Source organism: Pristiophorus japonicus, chromosome 8 (assembly GCF_044704955.1).
Source record: "Pristiophorus japonicus isolate sPriJap1 chromosome 8, sPriJap1.hap1, whole genome shotgun sequence".
Lineage (NCBI taxonomy): Eukaryota > Metazoa > Chordata > Chondrichthyes > Pristiophoridae > Pristiophorus > Pristiophorus japonicus.
Genome location: NC_091984.1, coordinates 78,864,806 through 78,885,005, shown reverse-complemented (window position 1 = coordinate 78,885,005; position 20,200 = coordinate 78,864,806). Strand labels below are relative to the sequence as shown.

The following is a 20,200-nucleotide window of genomic DNA, read 5'->3' as shown; positions in this document are numbered from 1 at the left end:
ATTCAAAAACTGTAGCTACAGCGGTAAAGGAACCAAGCACCCTCAGCGATGGTTTTCCCAAAGCTCTTCTGGAGCCAGCAATGACACCAGCGTGAATTTAAGCAGTCACAGCAAGCTGGTTTTTCTGGTCGTGGAAGCCTGATACGCTACTCACCAAAATCGACCAGCAATGCTCCTTCTGCATTATAGACATTCTTCAGCCATCAGAGAAAATCTATAACTGGGTTATGACTTTTAAATAACTTGCACACCACAGTTGCCCCTCTGTTGCTATCAGTATTGTAGAATCCTTCCCATGAAAATAGGATGGATTGCACAGCATCAAGGATCCCGGCACATTGCAGAACCATTTTGCGTACAAGTTATTCTGCAATATAAAGCATCATATACTGGTGTGTGTTCAAGGTTTTATCACTGAATTGCATGGAGTTGTGTTCAATAACAATGTAGGGTGCAGGATTTTCCTACTCTGCTGTGACCTGCTTCTAGGTTCCCACCAATTCTGTCTGTAGCTCACATTAGGACGTCTATGTACGGTGACTATCTGTGATTTCCTTCCTTCCTTGTATATTATGGCAGGATAATCACTCTCGATTAGCAAGCAATGTTGCAACACAGACCAATGTGTGGAATAGTTGTATACACTAGTACCTGTAGCACCTAATGGATGTCCTTTTGATATCAGTCCACCACTTGGATTAACGACCCATTTTCCACCATATGTATTATCTCCTTTGTCAATCAACTCTCCAGCTTTACCTAGAAGAGCAAATACCAATCAGCAACAGGCATTAGAAACTATACAAATGTGTGAAATATGTTTTAGGAGACCAGTGCACTTGGCGAACAATTATATGAATTCATACATTTTTTCTAAATTTCAGTGACCAACAAAGTTGTATATACTTTCAATTTTCAGTCTCAAAGTTTGGTAGAATCTGAAAGTATTGCTTCAACTGTCATCTAACGTTTCTTCCCTTATCCTTCCCTCCTACAGGTAGTGATTCATGCTGACTTACAATTGCACAAGTGAACTCTGATACATCATCGAAGTGACCAATCGATACAAATCCAGATGTGAATGCTGTCATGCTATTTAATTGTGAGGACCATGATAGCCAAGACAAATCCTGTCCTCAACATCTACACATATGCATTCTCCAATACAAGTCACGAGCAAATCAGGAATGCAAACTCTGGCTGATTTTTCTGTTACTTAGTGTGGGGAAAGCAGAGCTAATCATTACACTCTCACCACTGTTCAGACTGAGATTGGCTAACACAGCACCAAGCTAGCACATATCTGGTCTGTATGGTGCAGTTCCACACCGTGTGATGGAAATTACTCAGTAAGGAATCATGAAAATGAACTAATGAACAGAAAATTCTATAGACAAATTACCTTTCCCTTAGAAAGATTATCAACAGGAAGATCAGTGGTGCAACTGCTCAGCACACTGATCTCACTTCTGGAAATAGAGTTTGAACCTACTTAGATTGATGAGATGAAGGTCAACTACATTTGATGGCTGCACAGGCTGTATGTGAAATTCTTTAAACCAGATCCAACCACATTCTGTGCAAATTTAGCAATTCTATTTAAAATGGCCAAATAGGAGCAGGTATAGGATATAGAAATGTCACCTTCGAGCAATGGAGCAGGGGGTGTTCCTATAAGATTTGGGTTAAAGCATGTTGTTAGGATACAGTAAGGGGAGGTAAATCAGGTTTTAGATCACAGGGCTGGATTTTCGGTTTTTAGGATTTCCAGGCACAATTTGCGGCAGGGCGCAAAAGTTAGCGGCGGGATAACAGGGCGAGGAACTTTTGCCAAGAGGAAGCTCTGGAGGTGCGTTGGCGTTAAGTCCGGCATTGCACCACAGACGGTGTACACCAGAGGCGAAACTTCCGGCGTTGACGGAGGCGGCCATTTTGCGCAAGCGCTTTTCCCCCCCTTCCACCTCCTGGTTAACGTTCCTGTCACAAATGCTAATACAGGGCACGGCAACTTCCTGCGCTCATGCGCATTTAAACCAGCACACTTCAGCCATTTCAGCAGAGCTGAAGAAGGAGGGAAGGCAGCATGACAGGCGCTTCAGCCAGGAGGCCAATGAATCGTTGGTGAGGGCAGTCATGAGGAACTGCATCTTTGGTGGGGTGGGGGGGGGGGGGGGGAGGGGGTGGTCCAGACCACTTGGTGCTCTTTTTCCCTCTCAATAGTCCCACAGGTTTTCTTTTAAACCATTTTAGTCCATGGCCTCTTGCTGTGCCTTGATCATGAAATGTGTAACCCTTACAAATCCACCATGCTGACTATACCCCCACTTACTCTGCAAATGAGACAGCAATGGTTAAGGTGAAGAAAAAATGTAATGAACAATGTAACATTCTTAACCAGCCCCCCGACAAAGCCCACAATGATTTCACTGAGTCAGGCATTTCACAGAAAACCTGCATCCTGTCGTGACATCAATACAAAAGTAAAGGCTGCATCCTGCAGTGTAGATTTTTGCTTGCCCCACTACTGTTGGCCACCGTCTCCCCCCACCCACCCCCCCTCCATTCATCCCGCTGCTCCTCAATGTGGCACCAGGGCATGCAGGAAGGCTACGAGAGGGCTGCTGTCTTGGGTGGTCAGACAATGGAGACGGTATCTGGGGACACACTGGACCAGCTCATAGCCTGGAAGGCCCGGCTCCCGACTGGCTCACCTCTTCCTTGGCTTTGGTAGTCACAGGTGGTTTGGGTGTCAAGCATCATTGGTGCTTGGTTGGTGAGTGAGTGGGGGGAGATGGAATGCTGTCACCCGGAGGAATGCCACCACCTTCCATCTCCCTGGAGCCAATCAGCCACCGACGGGGCTAGCCCTTAGCAACCAGAGCACAATATAAAGGACTACTTTGCTTGCCTGCTTTGGGATCGTCACTTCCATGTGGGACAGTGGGGAATGCAGCGAGTATGATGGCAGGCATGGACTGCATCACCTGTGCAAGCTGAAGCAGAGCTTGTGCCTGTGATGCGCCCAAGTCTGCATCGTGCTCAAGGGCTGCGCCACACTCTCTGGAACTCCACTGTCACTGCTGGAGGCCACCATCCTCTGAGTGTGGGCAATGATGGCCTTGCTGGTATCACAGCTCGCAGTGACAATCTGCGACCCTACCTCTGTAATGGTCACAGTGAGCTTGTCGATGCTCGTGAGGATCCGTTCCCAATGCATCAAGGAGTTGACGGCTGATTTGTATGCTGTCCCTGGACATTTCCACCAGGTCCAGTTCCACGTCTGCCTGTCTGATAGCAGACTGACTTTGCCGACTCACCCTCTGGAGAGCTGGCCCGTGGGATTCCACCCCAGCACTGCGTTGCTGCACGCCACTGGGCCCAGGAGCCTCCTACTCCTCAAGCCTCGAGAACAGAGCGTCATCCCCAGAGGAGCTGAGTGCCATTGGTGGAACAGGTGGCCTCGGATGCTGCGCCAGAGCTGGCTCATCCATCTCCTCCTCCTCCAGACGATGGCCTGACAGGGAGGGTTCCCTCGAGGGATGCGGCACCTGTGGCTGGTCATCTGGAAGTAGAAAGCAACAGACGAGTGGTTAGCAGCAGGGGAGGGGGCAGGGTGACTTGAGGAAGGTTGCATGGTTCAGGCTTATTTGAAGGACTCCATTAGATGTCTCAATGCAGTGTCTTGAGTGACGCGATCCATTTATTTACCCTCACTACCAAAGGGGGCTCAGTACCACCCCTGGCAACTGTCCGTCCTGTGGCGCCGATGAGGCCTGCCACTCTCTTCTCCACATCCGTCAGTGGCAGAATCTGAGGCGGACCCCCACCTGATCACAGCTACTCCCTCCAATTGTGTGACTTCTTTGACTGCAAAGAGGAAAATGGGAATGGTTACAAGAGGGTCCATCTGCTCTTGTGACACAGATGACCACCAAAGCACTTTATGCCATACTGTCTGAATGAACTAAGGGCTTCTGTTTAATGGATGTTGCATGTGGTTCATCAGGAGGTCATCAAAGTGTAAATTGAGGTGTGTGAGAGATCTTTCAGAAAGCGATAGGAGCAGTTTCAGTGCATTGCGATGAGCCATCTCAATAATGTGAATAGATCATTCATCGCACATAGGGTGCCGAACTAAGCCTTCCTTTGTGCCAAGCATTGTTGAGAGGCACAAAAAGCATGAGAACAATCACATCGTGTCTCAGATTTATCCTTGAAGTAATGGAGGAGTGCATGAATGAAAATGGTACTCTTACAAGTCTGGTGAGATTGTTAAACTTCTTTTGACACTGGGCCAGTCCTGGCCATTGTGTCCGAGGCAGAGACCTCTTCTGCAATCTTTCTCCAGATTCTTTTGAATACAGCAGATTGTGGTCTGGACCCCCCCCTCCCCCCCCCACCAAAGATGGGGCAGGTGGTGACTCATAACTGATTAATGCAATTTTTGCAGTCAGGAGTGAGACCCCATTAATATCGATTTTGACACAACCGAGCAGAGAAGCCCATGGATTAATTGGCCGGAGGGGAAAACCAGTTCCCTATGGAGACTACAAGTCTGCGAAAACCCAGGACAACAAAGTATCCCACACGGCGTGCATTTTTGGATAACGGGGCACAAAAGATAAGGAGTTAACTTTTGCCCTGTCGATTTCGTGCACAGAACATGGTGCGAATGGTGGCCATCCAAACAGATCCACACCCATCACCACAGCCATCGAGACTCATCCAGACGCATTAACTGAAAGCAGCCCAGTAGGAGATTTGTATAATCAAATGGATATATATGTAAGAGGAACAACAGTTCAGGGAACAGGTCAGAACAACAGCGCAGAACAGGTCAAAGAAACACCTCAGAACAGCAGGTCAAAGGAACAACGACCACGAAGCAAGCAGCGGGGACCCAACATCTTCCCTAGCTCCATGAGCCTACAATCGACAACAGCAGCAACTGGCTGATGGGTGATTGTATATCTTCGATCAATCTCTAAGAAGTCTTGTTCTGTAATGTTTAGTTGGTTTTGTGTAATAAACTAACAGTTGGGTTTAAGCCTAAACTTTACGTTATGTGGAGACCTTCCTGTAATTCCCGAGGTCTATGAATCAAAGTACAGTGGAAAACGAACACCCTACAGATTAGAGTGGCGAGGCAATGCTCAAACCTGCCGTTCAACCTTCAAGCAAAGTGTTCAATGATGAGCTGCTGATGCATGCCTTTTGCAGCAGCCACATCTCCACCCTGCCTCCCCTGTGGTTGTGCTGGTGGTGGCATGAGTTCCTCGACAGGCTCTTCTTTCTCGTCTTCCTCCTCCTCTTCCTGAGGTGGTCCTGCAATCCCCACTGGCAATGCCTGTCCCCTCATGATGGCAAAGTTGTGTAGCATGCAGCAGATCATAGTGAACTGAGAGACCTGCTGAGGGGTGTATTGCAGGCAGCCTCCAGAGTGGTCCAGGCATCGGAAGCGCTGCTTCAGCACACCAATTGTCTGTTCAATTATGTTGCGGGTGGCTGCAAGGCTCTCATTGTAGTGACACTCAGCTTGTGTCTCAGTATTTTGGAGGGGGGGGGGAGGGGGTCATGAGCCAGGTGGTGAGGCCATAATCTTTGACCCCGATCAGCCAGCTCTGACCTTGTGCTTGTTGCTGGAACATGGGTGAGACACTGCTCTCACGCAAGATGAAAGCATCATGTGTGCTCCCTGGATAGTTGGCATTGACTGTCAGAGTGCACTGAGTGTGGTCGCAGACGAGCTGAACATTTAGTGAGTGGTATTCCTTTCTGTTTTGGAAGACCTCTGCATTCTGTGTTGGTGCTCGCAGGGCGACATGCATACAGTCAATGGCACCCTGAACCTTGGGCTGGCCTGCAAATCATCCAAAACCTGTAGCCCTCTCATTCTGGCTCTCCCTGCTCATTGGGAAGTTTATGAGCTCCATCCTGCGTGCGTAGAGCGCCCTTGTGACCTGGCGAATGGAGCAATGTGTAGCGGCTGAGAGATGGAGGGTATGTCCCCTGCTGCTGCCTAGAAGGAAGCTGGGGGCATAGAAGGCCAGTGCCATAGTCACCTTCACCTTGACGGGCAGCGCAGTCCTGTTGCCACTGGTAGGCTGTAGGTCTGCCTGTAGGAGCTGGCATATCTCTGTGACCACTTCTTTTCTGAAGCGCAGCCTTCAAATGCACTGCACATCAGAAATGTGTAGGTAGGACTGATGTTCCCTGTAAATGCGTGGTGGGTAAAACCTCTTGTCCAAACGTCTGCAATCTCTTAGATTCCATTGCAAATGATGGACAATAAGCCTTCTTCCAGCTTGAAGCCATCTGGCAATAGCAGCCAGCAAGAGTGGCTCTCAACCTAGCATGATCGCCATTGTACTCTCTTACTGACCTTAAAAACAAACGATTCCAAGTGTGCACTGACACAACGTTCTGCTCACAACCGTGGCAGTCAGTCACAACTGCGACATTACATTCTCCACTGTCCCTATTGTACGCTGGGGCCATCTGGTTTTTCTGGTCGGGTCCTGTGGCAGATGCTTAATCAGGCGAAATACACAAAAGTTCCGCCCTGGCGCTAGTACAGTGTTGCACAACGATTGACGCCATCCTGATGGTCAAAACGGCGGGCGGAGCGCTAAGTTTTTACGACGCCACAAAACCATTGGCGAAACTTCCGGCCGGGCACTAAATCTTGGGCGCCCCAATTGACGCCCAGAAACACCTTTTTACGCCCCGCCGAGGCGCAAAATGGGGCACAAATTAACCAAAAATCCAGCCCAATTACTTTAAGGGTCAGGGGAAAAGTTAGAGTCTTCCCTAAAGAGATTACATAATTTGTGCAGAGTCCACGACAGGGCATGTTGTCCGCACTGCCAGTAAGGAGCATGTTTTGTTGGAGAAATGGCTTTTTTCATTACATTTTTGCCAGTTCTAAGTGACTATTCTACCAAAAGAAAATGTACAACAATGAGGCTTGTAGTTAACTATTAGGCAACTGGTCCCTCCAAATTGAGCAACACAGGCTCCAAAAGCTATAAATGTTCAAAGCCCTGCTGCTGTAACAGGGATAGCAACTAAAACAGGAGGAAATAATCCAAGAGAAAGGTATAAAATAAACAAAAGTAATAAATAGGCCAAGTAACACTAGTACCTATAACTTACAAGGCTAAAGAACATACCAATAACAGGAAGCATTATATTTCTTAATAAATCTCCAATCACATAATTTACTCTGTTTAAAACAACTTTTTCTTTTTAACAGACACATTGGCTTGAGGGAGGAATAATTCATTAATGGAACCAACACAAATCAAGTTACAATACAAACAAGGCATTTGATAATTAAGCTAAAACAATACTTACCTTCAGAACAAAGCCCAAGAGCTTCGTAAGTAATGAGCTCATTAGCTGAGAAGCAGTCATGAAGCTCAATGACATCCACATCAGTAGGCTTGAGACCAGCTTTCTGAAAACATTTTCTTGCTGCCTCCTTAGTCATGTCAAATCCAACCTGCAAAGTGAAAATAAGCATAGGTCTCTTTAATTTTCTCCCTTCCTCTTCTGAATGTATTTCCCTGCGCTGAGGTGATGATACACATGTCAGTAGCCACATAACAACTTTAGCCTACTGGTAATTCCTCAGGTGTAATCCAAGACAAGGAGCATAAGGCGGCTATTTAACTGTAGGGGCATCTCCATGTCCTTGCCCAAGGTATATGCATATCGACCTTCCAATAGGAACTCTGCTGATTTCTCCTGTCTAGTCCATGGGTGCTGAGGCCAACGATGTTACTCCTGACATCATCCTTTCTATGATTAGATAGCTCAATACAGAAACATAGAAACATAGAAAATAGGTGCAGGAGTAGGCCATTCGGCCCTTCTAGCCTGCACCACCATTCAATGAGTTCATGGCTGAACATGCAACTTCAGTACCCCATTCCTGCTTTCTCGCCATACCCCTTGATCCCCCTAGTAGTAAGGACTTCATCTAACTCCTTTTTGAGTGCCAAGAGTTGGTATGGCTCAGTTCTACAGTAAATGGTACAGTTATCAACTGAGCCCACTGGAGAGCCTAATTCAGTCAATTTACTTGCACAGATTTTATAAGTTTTCCAATGACCAATTAGATCACACACTCATTAAACTGTAACATAGCCACACAATCCTGGTCAGACAAGTGCTTGAAATCCAGTATGAGTAAACAAGAACCTTAATTCGAGAATTCATTAAGTCAGGCATGCATTTAACCTCCTGGGTTTCTAATAAATGAATTGGTCAAAGAATAAATATCAATATAACAAATATATGGTTCCAATCAATGTTCCCCGTAAGCTGCACGGCTGCGTGGTGCTCCAGGGAACCCGCGCAGCTGGACTGCTGACTGTACAATGTAAAAACCAGTATTCTGAATGGCCCGTGTAAAGGACCAAAAAGATTACAGGGAACATTGGTCCCATTCTTCAGTCTGTTCACAAGTGAGCGGAGATTAATTTGAGATTATAAAGATTACATAGGATATACAGCACAGAAACAGGCCATTCGGCCCAACCAGTCCATTCGAGCCTCCTCCAGTCTTTCCTCATCTAGCCCTATCAGCATAATCCTCTATTCTCTTCTCCCTCATATGCTTGTTTAGCCTCCCTTTAAATGCATCTATACTATTCGCCCCAACCACTCCCTGTGTTAGCGAGTTCCACATTCTCACCGCTCTTTGGGTTAAGAGGCTTCTTCTGAATTCCCTATTGGATTTGTTGGTGACTATCTTATATTGATTGCCTCTAGTTATACTCTTCCCCACAAGTGGAAACATTCTCTCTGTATCCACTCTATCAAAACTTTTCATAATTTTAAAGACCTCTATTAGGTCACCCTTCAGCCTTCTCTTTTCAAGAGAAATGAGACCCAGCCTGTTCATCTTTTCCTGATATGTATACCCTCGCATTTCTGGTATCATTTGTAAATCTTCTCTGCACCCTTTCCAGTGCCTCAGTATCCTTTTTATAATATGGTGACCAGAATTGCACATGCTGCTCGAAATGTGCTCTATTCAATTCTATCCCTCTAGAAATAAACCCTAGTGCTTGGTTTGCTTTTTTTATGGTCTTGTTAACCTGTTGCTACTTTTAGCGATTTGTGTATTTGTACTCAGAGATCCCTTTGCTCCTCTACCCCATTTCGATTCTTATTTTCCCAAGTAATATGTGATCTCCCTATTTTTATCAATTTCTGTTATGAATTTAATTTGCCAATTACATGCCCATTCTGCAAGTTTATTAATGTCCTGCTGTAATTTGTTGCAGTCCTCCGCCACCCCCCCCCCCCAATTTGGTGTTGACTGCAAATTTAGAAATTGTGTTTTTTATCCAAAGTCTAAATAGTTAATATAAATTGTGAACAGCAGCAGTCCCAGTACTGATCCTTGTGGAACATCATTTCCCACCTTCTGCCACTGTGAATAGCTAGTCTTTACCCCTACTCTCTGCTTTCCGTTGCAGCCAGCTAGCTATCCATTCTGCTACTTTTCCCCTGACTCCGCATTCTCTGACCTTGTTCATCAGTCTATTATGGGGTACCTTATCAAAGGCCTTTTCAAAATCTAGATAAATTACATCTACTGCATTACCCTTGTCTACTTTCTCTGTTACCTCTTCAAAAAATGTAATTAGGTTGATCAAGCAAGACTTTCCCTTTTGAAATCCATGCTGACTATTATTATATTTTTCATTTCTAAATGTTCTTCGATTTTCTCCTTTAGTAGAGATTCCATTATTTTTCCTACCACTGATGTTAAGCTGACTGGCATATAGTTCCCTGGACATGTTCTATCTCCCTTCTTAAATATAGGTATTATGTTAGTTATCCACAAGTCCTCTGACACTTCATCTTTTTCTAATGAATTACTAAATATACGTAGTAATGCCTCTGCTATTTCTTCCCTAGATTCTTTTAAAATGTGCGGATATAATCCGTTCGGACTGGGGGAGTTTAATTAGTATATCTCCTCATTTTATTTTAAATGCAGTTAACTCATTACTAATCTCATCATCTGATGTCATCTCCACCTGTTCTATCTCCCTGGCGATTGGCAAAAGAACCAGAGGTGACATGAAGAAAAACATTTTTTTACACAACGATTGGTTAGAATTTGTAATGCATTGCCTGATACAAAATCAATAGTAGCCTTCAGAAGGGAATTGGATAAATACTTGAAGGAGAAAAAAATTGGTGAAAGAGTGGGGGATTGGGATTAACTGGGTTGCTCTTCGCAAGAGCTGGTGCAAACTCGATGACCCAAATGGCCTCCTTCTGCGCTATAGTATTCTAACACAGAGAATGCGGTCAACTTGCAGTCATTATACTAATTGCCAATAAAATAATGGACTTTTTTTTGACCAGCCATCCCTCTATTTTATTAACACTGCTTTGTTATGTATGTAATAACTCGATGGACTGAATACTGTAAACTAACACAGGTACAAACCTGGCTGTGTTCTATTAGGGCCCAAAGTGATTACATTATATCTGGGCCACACACACGTGTGTACAGCCCAATGACTTCCGACAGTGGCGCCACCTGGTGGCTAGTAAGCCCAAGCATACATACATGACAATATCCCCCTTTAAGATATTAGTTACAGTTTTTTACAAATTGAGATGATCCGGGGCCTTCCGCTCCCGAGTTCATCGTCTCAGTTCAACTCCAGCCTTGGGCGAGCGTTCTGAGTCTGTTATGACTGGGGGCTGGGTAGCTGATCTGGGAGTGGCAATGATCATGTCAGTGATTGAAAGTCCAGATTCATTGATGACAGCGGAGTCCTCTGATGACTGAGGGTAGGTTGGTTGGTCACTGATTGCGTCTTCCTCAGACTGTTCTAGTTCATCCATGTGCTGCAGCTTTATCTGATCAACATGTTTCCTGCATGTTTGCCCATTCTTGAGCTTGACGATAAACATTTTGTTACCCTCCTTGGCCATAACAGTACTGGCAATTCACTTGGGACCTTGACCATAATTTAGTACATACACAGGATCGTTAACAGAAATGTTGCGTGACACAGCAGCGCGATCATGATACCACTGCTGACTTTCACATCTGTATTCAACATGATCATTCAAGTCAGGGTGGACAAGAGAGAGCTTGGTCTTGAGACCTCTCCATCAATATTTCAGCAGGGGGGACCCCGGTTAGCGTGTGGGATCTTGTCCTGTAACTAAGCAATATGCATGACAAGCGAGTCTGCAGTGAACCTTGAGTTACACGTTTCATACTCTGCTTGATGGTTTGGATCGCACGCTCTGTTTGACCATTAGATGCGTGTTTGAATGGTGCTGACCTCACATGTTTGATACCATTGAGTTTCATGAACTCTTGAAACTCCAGACTAGTGAAGCAAGGTCCGTTATCGCTTACAACAATGTCGGGCAGACCATGAGTGGCAAACATGACATGAAGGCTCTCAATGGTAGCTGTGGATGAGCTGGATGACATGATTATACACTCTATCCACTTGGTAAATGCATCCACCACAACTAAAAACATCTTTCCCAAGAAGGGACCTGCAAAGTCGATGTGGATCCTGGACCATGGTTTAGATGGCCACGACCACAGACTCAGCGGCAATTCCGCTGGTGCTTTACTTAGCTGCATGCAAGTATTGCACTGGTGCACACATGATTCCAGATCAGAGTCAATTCCAGGTCACCATACATGAGACCTGGCAATGGCTTTCATCATGACAATACTGGGATGAGTGTTATGTAGATCATGTACAAATTTCTCTCTGGCTTTCTTAGGCATAACAACACGATTACCCCACAGTAAACAATCTAATTGAATGGATAGTTTGTCTTTGCGACGGATGTAAGGTTTGGTCTCATCACCCATTTGCTTGGGTATGGCAGACCAATCACCACTCAGGACACAATGTTTCACAACCGATAATATCGGGTCCTGGCTGATCCAGGTCTTAACTTGTTGAGCAGTGACAAGGGTTCCTTCACTTTCAAAAGCATCCATAACTAACAGTAGGTCTGCAGGTTGTGGCGTCTCCACCTCCGGTGTGGGCAACGGCAGACGGTTCAATGCATTGGCACAATTCTTGGTGCCAGGTCTATGGTGAATGACATAATCATAGGCAAATAATGTCAGCACCCACCTCTGGATGCGGAACGATGCATTGGTATTGATACCCTTGTTTTCCGAAAACAATGAAATGAGTGATTTGTGATCTAATTCCAGTTCAAACCGAAGACCAAACAGTTACTGATGCATCTTTTTAACCCCATACACACAGGTTAATGCTTCTTTTTCTACCATGTTGTAGGCTCTTTCCGCCTTTAACAAACTTTTACAAGCATACGCAACAGGGTGCAGTTTACCCGACTCATTAGCTTGTTGGAGCACGCAACCAACTCCATATGACAAAGCATCACAAGCCAATACTAGACGCTTACACGGATCATAATGTACCAGCAGCTTGTTAGAGCAAAGCAGATTAGTAGCTTTCTCAAAAGCTCTATCTTGTGACGGACCCCAAATCCAATTGTCATCTTTTTTTAAGCAGCATGTGCGTGGCTCAATCTAGGTAGGAAATTACCAAAGTAGTTGAGCAGACCAAGGAACGAACGCAGCTCCATCACATTCTGAGGCTTGGGTGCATTTTTGATGGCCTTGGTTTTCGAGTCCGTAAGCCTGATGCCGTCAGCAGCAATTTTCTTCCTCAGGAATTCGACTTCCGGTGCCATGAAGACGCACTTCGAATGTTTCAGTCTGAGTCCCACTTTGTCCAGATGATGTAGAACCTCTTCCAGGTTGTTCAGATGTTCGGCGATGTCACGACCTGTGACCAGGATGTCATCTTGGAACACGACGGTTCTAGGGACGGACTTCAGTAGACTCTCCATGTTCTTCTGAAATATGGCTGCAGCCAAGCGAATTCCGAAAGGACATCTGTTGTAGATAAACCATCCTTTATGAGTGTTGATGCACATAAGTTTCATCGACGTCTCGACCAGCTCCTATGTCATGTAGGCTGACGTCAGATCCAGTTTATTGAATGACTTCCCCCCCAGCTAGCGTTGCAAACAGGTTATCAGCCTTCGGTAATGGGTATCGATCCTGTTTTGAAACTCGGTTGATGGTAACCTTGTAGTCGCCATAAATCCCGACAGTGCTATCACTCTTCAACATAGGAACAATGGGGCTGGCCCATTGACCGGTGATATGAACCCTTCACACTGGAGTCTGTCCAGTTCGATTTCGACCTTCTCCATCATTTATGGAACCGCCCGAGCTTTATGATGGACGGGTCTTGCATCCGAGTCCACGTGGATCTGCACCTTGGCTCCTGTGAAATTGCCGATGCCTGGTTCAAACAGCGAGGAGAACTTGCTCAGCACTTGAGCACATGGAGTATCATCCTCCGACGACAACGCTTTGATATCGTTCCAATTCCATTTGATTTTTTTCTAGCCAATTCCTGACGAACAGCTTTGGACCATTGCCTGGAATAATCCATAATGGTAAATCATGAACCGCACCATCATGACACTTTGACTACTGCACTGCCAATCACCGTTGAGAGTTCTTTAGTGTACGTACGCAACTTGGCATTGACTGGACTCAGCTTAGGCCTCATAGCCTTAGTATCCCACAGCTTGTCGAATATCCTCTGGCTCATTATTGATTGTCACGCACCCATGTCCAATTCCATCGGTACCGGCACACCATTAAGTTTCACATTAATCATTATCGGTTGGCTCTTTGTTAGGAACATACTTCCTCCTCTGGTATCTCAGATTGCATATTCGGATCCGCGCTATACTGGTCATCATCCTCCACGTGGTGTGTCGCAGCACGCTTGCTCAGTTGCGGACACATGCGCTGGAGATGCCCCAGTCTCGAACAGCCTTTACAAATGTACTGTTTAAACCGACACTGATGAGGCCAATGATTGCTCCCGCAACGCCAACACAGTGAAATTGGATTCATTCGCGTTGGTGGACTTTGGGCAGCCAAAGATTTCACATATGCAGTCGAATAGACCCTGCCATGTGCAGCTCTTCCCAATGACAGTACTTGCCGAGTTACGATTTTTCAATGATATCTGCTTTAAGTTTTTGTCTGTCGTCATGCATGCCTGGGCAATCGTGATGGCCTTGCTCAAATCTAGCGTCTCCGCCGCCAGTAGTTTACGCAGGATTACCTTGTGGTTGATTCCGATTACAAAGAAGTCCCGCAGCATGTCCCCCAACGAGTTTTTGAACTTACATGGTCCAGCTAGATGTCTTAGGTCGGCAACGAATTCCGACACATCCTAGCCCTCAGAACGAACGTGCGTGTAGAATCGATATCGTGAGATGATAATGCTGCCTTCTGGTTTGAGATGGTCATGTAGCAGAGCACACAATTCCTCATAGTCCTTGGCCGTTGGACTTGCAGGCGAAAGAAGATTCTTTCATAGATCAAAATCCATAGATTTTCAGACCGCAAACCGTGAGGAAGACCGCCCTGTGCCTAACTGCGTCAGTGGGCTCTTCCATTTTGTTGGCCACAAAGTACTGGTCCAGGCGAGCTACAAAATCTGCCCAGTCCTCTCCCTCCACGAATCTCTCCAGAATTCCAATTGTGCTCATGTTTGCATGCAAAGGTTCTTAAGTTATCTTGTCACCAAATAACTCAATAGACTGAATACTGTAAACTAACTCAGGTACAAACCTGGCTCTGCTTTATTAGGGCCCAAAGTGATTACATTACATGATTACTTCCCTTTTATACCTGGGCCGCACACACGTGCGTACAACCCAATGACAGTGGCGCCATCTGGTGGCTAGTAACCCCAAGCATACATACATGACAGTTATGGTCACTTTCTCTGAACTTTCCTTTCTTGACTTTCCTAAATTCATGAACACAACACTCCTCCTCCTCTGCATCTTCAGCATGTTGAATCAAGACTCACCGTACCAACTACTCGACTTCATTCTGTCCCGGATTCTCAAAACTATGGAATTGCTTACCTCCGCTCTTCCTACATGCTAGTCTTTTAAAACCCAAACATGACAACTACATTCTTGTAAATCTCGTCTGCACCCTTTCCAGTAATATGGTGACCAGAACTGCAAATCAAAAAAAGTTAGCCACCGCAGCAAAAACACGGAGGTCGGGACGGGCGAGGAGCGGAGGTCGGGAGCGGCAAAGTCTGCAGGTCGGGAGCAGACAGGAGAGGACGGACGAGAGGAGAGGTCGGAGCCCAGAGGTGGAGCAACATGAAGAAGACCAAGGGCAGGTGCAGCACGGGCCAATAGCGAGGTTGTGAGGTCATGAGGCTCACATTGCAAACTATGAATTCCACGTAGAGAGAGGTCCTGTGGGAAGGAGCAAGGAGGACAATAGGAGTATGTTTGAGTTTGTGTGTATGTATTGGCACATGCGGAGGAGCCTGGTCTCCATTCGTCTTGGATCCCCTTGCCACTGGACCAAGACCTTGCTCCGTCAAGCTGGTATGGTGGCTGGTATGCAATGGCCATCCCACATTAAAAGAATTCATGCACAGGCATCTTCCACCGATTAAAATGAGTTCGTCAGTCACCTGAGTACTCATTTTTACTGTGAAAGCCAGTCATCCTCGACCTTGAGGGACTGCCTATGATGATGATGACTTAACTGTAGTTGCTTAATTTATTTCATCTTCGCTCCAATTCTTTGGCGGTGTCCTGAACTTTTGACCTTGGCCCTCCACCTAAGTTTCTGAAAACAAAACTTGAGTGGTTCACTGTACAGCTGCATTACATTTCCAACATTGCAACAGTGACTACTCTTTAAAAGTACTTCATTGGCTCTAAAGTGCTTTGGGACATCCTGAGGTTGTGAAAGGCACTAAATAACTGCAAGACTTTCTTTATTACAACTAAAGTAGGTTTATCAACTTTCCTAAATTCAATGGCAGTATCACATAGATGAAGATTGAGTGCCCTACTGCCCGAGGATTATAATCTCCCAGATATATGGACTATCAGTGAATCCTAGCATTTCTCTTGCTTTCTGTTATTCGAGAGAGGGAGAAAGCAAGTGATCACTATGGGGCAGGCTACCTAGCATTCATAATGACAGTGAAAGTTCTATTACAGATTTGAGGCCTGTGATTTTAATAGAGAGCTTTAACTGTCCCCATAGATACTCTTGGTTTTCCTCCTTCTCCACTGAGAGCGAGAGACAGGGGGCCGAAATTCGGTGCAGCCAGAAAGCTGGTGGTTTTAAGGTCCTTTTTCCCCGATTAGAGACGCAAAGTTTGCGGTGGCCACTGCAAATCCAAATTCAGCTTTTTGACCACAAAAAAGTGTTCCAGTCTTATTAGCCCTTCAAACCTGAAAGTTTGCAGTCTTAATTGGGGCATTATTTCCTCGGGAAATTCACCCTTAGGGTGATGTGGCAGCTGCCACTGCAGCACAGGCGCGAGGGAACGAGCGTATCGGTGCTGCTTTGGAGAGGATGGCCGCAGCTCTGCAAGAGTCAACGGAGCGTCTAAGTGCTGTCACATCTGGTGGCTTTCAGACTGTGCCGCCCCTGGTGAGTTATTCAGGCTGTAAAATGGTCCATGTTGTCCAAGGCCTCACCGAGGATTTTGATAACCGGGGGGCAGTGCTTTGTGGCGGGGTCAGGTTCTGGAGGACCTTTATCTTATGGATGTTTAGCATAAGGCCCATGCTTTCATATGCCTTGGGGAAGGTGTTGACGATGGCTTTGAGTTTGGCCTCTGAGTGTGCATATTGTAGTTCAATTATAGAGGATGGGACGACCTTGGATCTAGCCTGGAGGCAGCGGAGGTGGAACAGATTCCCATTTGTTACCACTCGGAATGCTGAGCTGAGGCGACATTTTCAGTCTGAACCCCTGGATTGAGATTTCAGTTTTCTCTCTCAATCTCAGGATCTCTATTTTTCTCTCTAGTTTTTGTTCCTCTTTTCTCTTTCTCTATTCCTATTTCTCTATTTCTCTCTCTCCCAATCAAATTTTCTCATTCTGTTTCTCATTCCCTTTCCTCAACTTCTATCTCTTTCTCCTTTCTCTTTTGCTCCCTTCCCCCTCTCTTCCCCTCTCCTTCCCTTTCCCTCTCATTCCCTTTCCCCTTTCTCTCACCCTCTCTCTCATCGTCTCTCCCTCTCTCTTTCCGTCTCTCCCTCCCCCTTGAGTGCGGATTCTGTGCTCAACTCCTTCGGTCCATTGAAGAGGCTCCTCGACTTGTTACTGAGCAATACAGAGCTGGCTCTGGGGTCTCGCCTTGTCCGGAGCTCGCTGATGTCTCCCAGATGATCTCTTACCGGACTTCTCTGAGGCCGACTCAGTTGCTATTACTTCGTGGACTCCAGGGAGCTTCCGACCCATCCTCAGGTTTGGATCTTAACTTCTTGTCTCTCTCCGCTCCCACGGCTCAGATCTCTGCCACTTTGCACCGGCCCTAAAAGCTGGCAGGGGCACCGTCAGCTAAAGGGCCGGCTTTCTCACGCTGAAAATGGGTCCGGGGCGGAGTGGCAGTGGTGCGCACGTTTAGCGCATCACTACTGCCGCAAACCCCACACCGCCACGAGAGTCAACGGTGGCCTACACCACTACAAGACCTCCCGGGCCGAATCTAAGTCAGGGTGGCCAGTTGAGCCCAAAGCAGCAGCCATTCGACTTTGATGAATGGTCACCGCAAACAAGTAGTAACGGTCCTTCCCGGGACCGTGAATTTCGAGAAGAGAAAAAAAAAGTATAAAGAATGAGATGGAGAAAAGGAGAAAGAGAGGGGAAAAAGTGGCTAAGTAGGAATATAGAATAAATGCTACTTGGTCATTTCTCAGTTATGGATGCAGCTTTTAGAATCACAGAATCATAAAATGGTTACAGCACAGAAGACTATTCGGCCCGTCGAGTCTGTACCAGCTCTCTGCAAGAGCACTTCAGCTAGTTTCACTCCCAGCCCTTTCCCTGTAGGCCTGCAATTCTTTTCCTTCAGGTACTTATCCAATTCCCTTTTGAAAGCCACGATTGAATCTGTATCCACCTCCCTTTCAGGCAGTACATTCCAGATACTAACCACTCACTATGTAAAAAAGCTTTTCCTCATGTCACCTTTGGTTCTTCTCTGTCCTTTAGTTCTCGACCCTTCTGCCAATAGGAACAGTTTGTCTCCATCAATTCTGTCTAGACCCCCTCATGATTTTGAACACTTCTATTAAATCTTCTCTCAACCTTCTCTGCTCTAAGGAGAACCCAGCTTCTCCAGTCTATCCACGTAACCGAAGTTCCTCATCCCTGGAACCATTATTATAAATCATTTCTATACCCTCTCCAAGGCCTTCACATCCTTCCTGAAGTGTGGTGCCCAGAATTGGACACAATACTCCAGTTGAGGCCAAACCAGTGTTTTTTTTTTTTAAAAAGGTTCATCATAGCTTTTGTCATGTATTCAACTATCATTGTAACCCATGTATAAGCTGACCTAAGTTGTACACCTTGAGAACATTGACCACAAGGGGGTGAACTTGTGGGAGACACTCCTAACCTGGACTTTCAGGTATAAAAGGGGACGCTCCACCCACCTTCTTCACTTGAGGTCTTGGTAATAAAGGTAACTGGTCACAGAGTGACCTTTGCTCAAGTATGGGCCTCATGTGCATTTATACTGTATAGTAAGGACATATCATTGGCGATGAGAAACTGGGATTTAAACCACGTGAGCATGGCCACTAGCAGCACAAAAGAGAGGTATTTTGTTGGTGATGATTGGGACGACTTTATTGAGAGACTACAGCAAAGTTTTGTCACGAAGGAACGGTTGGGACAGGATTTGGCCGACAAACACAGGGCTCATCTCCTGACTGTTTGTGGATCCAGAACGTACTCCCTGATGAAGGACCTTCCAGCGCCAGAGAAGCCGGCAGACAAGACGTTCGAAGAGCTCAGTAAGTTGATCGGGGAACACCTTAAACCGACGAGCAGCATGCACATGGCGAGACACCGGTTTTACACGCACTGGCGGCGAGAAGGGCAAAGCGTTCCTGACTTCGTGGCAGATCTCCGGCGACTGGCGAACCTATGTAAGTTCCCAGATGCATGCAGAGCGGAGATGCTGCAAGATTTTTTTTATTGAGGGCATCAGGCACACTGGGGTTTTCAGGAAACTGATCGAGACCAAAGACTTGACCTTGGAAGCGGCGGCTCTGATAGCCCAGACATTTATCTCAGGGGAGGAAGAGACCAGAATGATGGATAACAAAAATCTTGGCTCAAATGCGGCAAACGACCAGGGAGTCAACATTGTTAACGCGGCACACAGTTCTCTAGGCAGACAAGAGCAATCGGACATGCCCCAGCATGTAGTCGAACCCAAAGGGGGAATTCAACAGAGACAATGGCTAGTTGAACGGCGATTCATGCCATCGCAATGGACAATGCGGCCAGTAATGGGGCCATCAACACCTGTTAAAGATGCGCTTAAGAACAGTTACAGAGACAGTCAGAGACGATCGACTGGTAATGAACCTTTTGTTTCCAACAACAGAGCCTCCAGCTCATGCTGGAGGTGTGGAGGCAAACACCCAGCCAGAGCTTGCAAGTATCAGCAATATAGCTGCAGAAACTGCAACGTCAGCGGTCACTTGGCGCGTATGTGCAGGAAGCCTGCAACCAGGTTGATGTACGAGGAGGACGGGCCCGATGTAAGCCCTACGAGGCCAAATGAATACTGGGGGGAAATCGCTGGAAGCTGAAGTTCAGCGAGTTCATGTGGAGCACATATACAGTTCATATACCAGGACGCCATCGATAATGATGGAAGTGCTCCTCAATGGCATCCCAGTATTAATGGAGCTAGACACGGGGGCCAGCCAGTCCCTGATGAGTATCAAACAGTTCAAAAGGTTGTGGGTGTCGAAGGCCAGGAGGCCAAAATTATTGCCGATTGACGCACAGCTACGGACATATACAAAGGAGATCATTCCGTTGCTAGACAGCGCCACGGTAGTTGTGACAAAGATTCGGAGAACAGGTTGCCACTCTGGATTGTCCCGGGGGACGGTCCCGCACTACTGGGGAGGAGTTGGCTTGCAGTCATGAACTAGAAATGGGGCGATGTCAATGCAATTTCTTCTGTGGAGCAAGTATCATGCTCACAGATCCTGGACAAATTTGACTCATTATTTCAACCCAGCATCGGCACTT

General features: G+C 46.3%; 1 protein-coding gene across 3 annotated transcripts in view; it reads right to left on the bottom strand.

Moving 5' to 3' along the window:
• The window catches only part of scp2a (sterol carrier protein 2a), a 165,624-nt gene that overhangs the window by 96,447 nt on the left and 48,977 nt on the right, over window positions 1–20,200 (bottom strand). For 2 of the 3 annotated variants that reach the window (XM_070886951.1, XM_070886952.1), the window contains 2 exons: window positions 7,357–7,504; window positions 652–759 (listed from right to left, as the gene is read on the bottom strand). In XM_070886951.1, the coding sequence (XP_070743052.1) occupies window positions 652–759; window positions 7,357–7,504 (256 nt within the window). Of the gene's footprint in view, window positions 1–651; window positions 760–3,317; window positions 3,385–7,356; window positions 7,505–20,200 lie in introns of those variants that run through there. The other variant, XM_070886954.1, reaches the window with a different exon arrangement.